Raw genomic sequence first — 4,346 nt, 5'->3', positions numbered from 1 at the left:
CACTTGGGTAAAAGAGGAAAAGGAAGAGGAGCAAAAAGAAGGTAGAGAAAGGGAGGAAAGGAAGAGAAAAAAAAAAAGAAAAGAAAAGGGAAAAAGGGCGGGAGGGGGAATAAATGGAGAAGGGGGAGGAAGAAAAAACAAAGAAACGAAAAAAAAAAAAAAAAAAAAGGAGGATAAAAAAAAAAAGAAGAGAGAAAGGTGAGAAGGAGGGAAACAGAAATGACAAAAAGAAGGAAGGGAAAAAGAGTAGAAAGAAAGAAAAAAAAACAAACGAGAAAAAAAAAAAGAAAAACATCAGAGAGGGAAATAAGTACCGAGGAAAAAACAAAAAAAAAAGGAAAAAAAAAGAAAAGAAGAAAGGAAAAACATACTACGAAACAGAAAAAACAAAAATAAAACAGGGGAAGAAAAGAGAAAAAAAAAAAAGAAGGAAAAAAAAAAAGGAGGAAGAAAGAAAAAAAGAGAGATGGAAAGGGGGGGGGAGGGGCGAGAAAAAAATAAGAAGAACAAAAAAACTAAAAACAAGAGGGAAGGGGGGGAAAAAGAGGGAGGAGGGTGAAAAAAGCAAGGGGGGAAGGAGGAGAAAGAGACAGGAGAAGGAGAAGGAAGAGAGAGGAAGAGAAGAGAGATAAGAGAGAAAGAAGAGGAAACGAAGAAGATAGAAGAAAGAAAGAGAAGGGGGGGGGGGGTGGGGGGGGGGAGGGAGGGAAGGGAGACAGGGGGGCGGGGGGCGGGGGGGAGAAGAGGGGGGGGGAGGGGGAGGAAGTAGGGGGGGGGGGGGGGTGCGGGCGGGGGAAGGGAAAGAGGGCGGGGGAGGGAGAGGGAAGGGTTCGTGGGGCGGAGGGAAAGGGGGGGAGCGGGAAAAAAGAATGAGGGGGAGGGTGGGGAGGCGGGAGGGCAGAGGAGAGAGGGGGCCGGAGGTTGGGAGAGCGAGGAAGGTGGGGAGGAGAAAGAAAAAAAGGGAAAGAAAACAGGTTTTAGTTATTATAAACATTCTGCTTTACCCGCCCCATCATTCCCTCACTCCTTTCTCTTCTTTTCACACAATACAAAAACAGCAATCTGCTTTTCAAATTTCATATTTTATAAATTATTTCATTTCTCTCACAAACTATAAATTTACAGTATGATTATTTCGCCAACACTAGCCGCACCGCACCGCACCGGGTGGAGGGCGGGGGGGAGGTGGGGAGGAAGAAATCACAATTGGTTAATCTAAATTTTTTTATACAACCCAGAGACATCGTTTGCCCTTACAGTAAATTAATTACTTACAGAGCCTCAACCAACATGCAGCTATTAAAAAAAATACAGAAGAATAAGAGATTAAAAGTAACTAAAAGGCAGCAGTAAAAAATATCAGTGTATACAGGGGTGCCGCGTACAAGAGCATGTGCAGGGCACCGGTTAGTTGAGGCAGTATGTACTGTAAGTAGAGTTATTAAAGTGACTATGCATAGATGCAACAGAGAGTGGCAGGTATAAGCGATGATGGAGAGATGGAGGGAGGGGGAAGCAAATAGTCTGGTAGCGCCATTTGACTAGTATCCCCTCCTCCCTTTTTCTCAACTGGTGTGTGTTGTCTCTCTCTCAGGCCAAACCGCATTGTTGACGCTCTTGCTCTCAGTAAACACACGCACACACACACACACACAACACCAACACACACACCACACACACACACACACACACACCACACACACACACACCACACACACACACACACACACACACACACACACACACACCACACACACACACACACACACACACACACACCAACACACAACACACACACACACACACAAACACACCAACAGTAAACACGAAGGACACTAATGTAGAGTCATTACACATACCACAGAGGCTTGTGGGAGTGGAGCGTCTCAAATAGACGAAGAAAGACAGACGCGTTCCTCTGTTATTTGTTTCTTCTGGTTTTCTTTCTTTCTCTTCTCGACACACACACACACACACACACACACGACAGCTGTGTGTGAGTGGCTGTAGCCAGACTTTCATTGCTAGTTATAAATCAAGATGACATTGCTATGATCTATCTTGAATGTGTTATCATAATAACTGCATGTCAACACACAGCTGTAAACTGCTACCATTGAAATAGTGTTAAATCTGTGTGTGTGTGTGTTTAAGCAGTCTCAGCCCTTGTTCGTTGCTATACTTATAAGCGCAATATGTGAATCTCTGTGGACATTTTCCTGACCATGATCAGTCAATACTGGACATGTGAGCTTTAAGTGCATGAGATAGTCACGTGATGTATGTCTGAGTGTCCCATTATCACGTGTCCCCGAGTGTCTGATCATGCGATCAGTGATGCAGCTGCCATGATGGGTAGAACGGAACCGTGAAAAGATCCAAGTGGGTTTCTTTTCGACTCATATCCAGTCTACTCATTCTGACTCTATGGTGGCGTTGGTCAGGTTTTCTTGAGGTCCTGTTCGTTGAGCAGGAGGTTGTTGAGGTTGATGACTGTGTTGGCGAAGTCAGACAGTTCCACAAAGTCAGAGGTGATGATGTTAATCCCGTCAACACCGGGTTTCTGGGTCTCGACCCACGTTAATATGATGGGAAGGTTCCTGAGAAGGGGAGAAGGACGGGAAGAGGGGGGAGATGATAAGGGGAGGAAGGGGGAGTGGAAGAGAGAAAATAAGGAGTGGAAGAGCTGTTGTGTCTGAGGCAGAGGTACAGTAGAGACTGAGTCAGACTATAGTTATTGTATCCAAAGCGCATTGTTTAAGTTTGGAGCTCTCGCTGTTTTAGTTATGGGTGCATTTCAGCACACACACACACACAAGGCCAGGGTCGTATCAGTGATAGAGCCCTTAACCTTCCACTAAGCCCTTGCAGCCGTCAGGACAAAACCAGGAAGTGGGAATGTTTATCCTGTGATAATAAGCCATCTTGTTTCCGCGGATACGCAAAATTAGGCCATTTCCGCCCAGCCTGCCGTCTCCACTAAATATCCGCTTCAGAGTCGCTTCTAGACACTCATCTATGGTCAGTTTTCTGTTTTCTTCTCTTAATGGTTAATGTGAGGAATTATGGAGAGCAACCCGATCCTAGATCTGTACCTTAGGGCAACTACCTGGAGAGTCTAACTAACCGTTACCCTTACAGTTTACCTTCCCCAAGTCCTACCTTTAGCATTAGGGGGAGACGCCAAACTGACCTTAGATCAGTCAGTGTTTAGGGTCTTCACCCTACTGGGAGTCTGACCTACTGATAAGCTGACAAAACTGACTGTGTATACCACCCTCTGCTGGCTGCTATCAGAATACATACTATACGCTCAGTACACACACAGACACTAAAAACACACACCTCTCGACTAGATAGTTGCGTAGCCCCTTGACCAGGCCCTTGACAATGGTCTTGACTCTGGGGGTGAGGATGGCCTGAGTCACGTGGAAGGACCCCATCTTAGCCCTCTCACCTAGAGTTGTCTCCAGGAACTAGAATCATAATCGTAATCATTATCAACATCAGTTGGATTTATATAGAATTTTTAGATGAGATTTATCACCTTATCTCATCCACTACGAAACACACACACACACACACACACACACACACACACACACACACACACACACACTACACCCACACAACACACACACACACCACACACCGACACACACACACACACACATCACACACCACACACACACACACCACACCACACACACACACACACACACTGACCTGAAAGAGTTTGGTGTGTCTGTAGTTTGTTAGCCAAGGAGCTGGACACTTGTTGCCCGGCCATAATGGACAGTTCTCAGCAGACGGGTGGTGTAGAATACTATGACCTGGGCACACAAGATCAGACTCACTCTCAGAACATTTCATTTCACCTTAACCATAAATCTGGTTTCTATCTGCTAATTCATAATATGATACCTATTGTACGGTCCTCGCCGCCTGTCTGATTACTACACATCTGTACCTTGCCAGGTAATCTGGCTCTAAAATCGAGATTAGGGTCACAGACATAGAAACCTCATGACTACCAATCTACATGAAGAGACAATTTGATAAACACACAACACCACACACAACATCAACACACACACATACACACACACACACCACAACACACACACAATCACACACACACACACCACACACACACCACCACACATTACACATACGACATCACTAAGAACAAGGCGGAGGGTTGTTTCTGCTTTATGACCATAACAAGTGGTGCGATGGGGAAACGTACAGGAACTTACAAGCTTTTTGCTCACCCAACCTGGAATACTTGGTCATCAATTTGCCCTTTTTACCTTCCGAGAGAGTTCTTAGGGATTATCACCACG

General features: G+C 45.2%; 1 protein-coding gene across 1 annotated transcript in view; it reads right to left on the bottom strand.

The window, feature by feature from the left end:
- Positions 1-2,013: 2,013 nt before the first annotated feature.
- plcxd2 (phosphatidylinositol-specific phospholipase C, X domain containing 2) overlaps positions 2,014-4,346 on the bottom strand; it is a 9,098-nt gene continuing 6,765 nt past the window's right edge. Inside the window, 4 exon segments of the mRNA XM_024000934.2 lie at positions 2,014-2,600; positions 3,346-3,476; positions 3,727-3,806; positions 3,809-3,833. Of these exon segments, the coding sequence (XP_023856702.1) occupies positions 2,441-2,600; positions 3,346-3,476; positions 3,727-3,806; positions 3,809-3,833 (396 nt within the window). The 3' untranslated portion in view covers positions 2,014-2,440.

This window comes from Salvelinus sp. IW2-2015, linkage group LG14, assembly GCF_002910315.2.
Source record: "Salvelinus sp. IW2-2015 linkage group LG14, ASM291031v2, whole genome shotgun sequence".
Lineage (NCBI taxonomy): Eukaryota > Metazoa > Chordata > Actinopteri > Salmoniformes > Salmonidae > Salvelinus > Salvelinus sp. IW2-2015.
The sequence above is the reverse complement of the archived record's forward strand: the minus strand, read 5'-3'. Positions and strand labels throughout refer to the sequence as shown.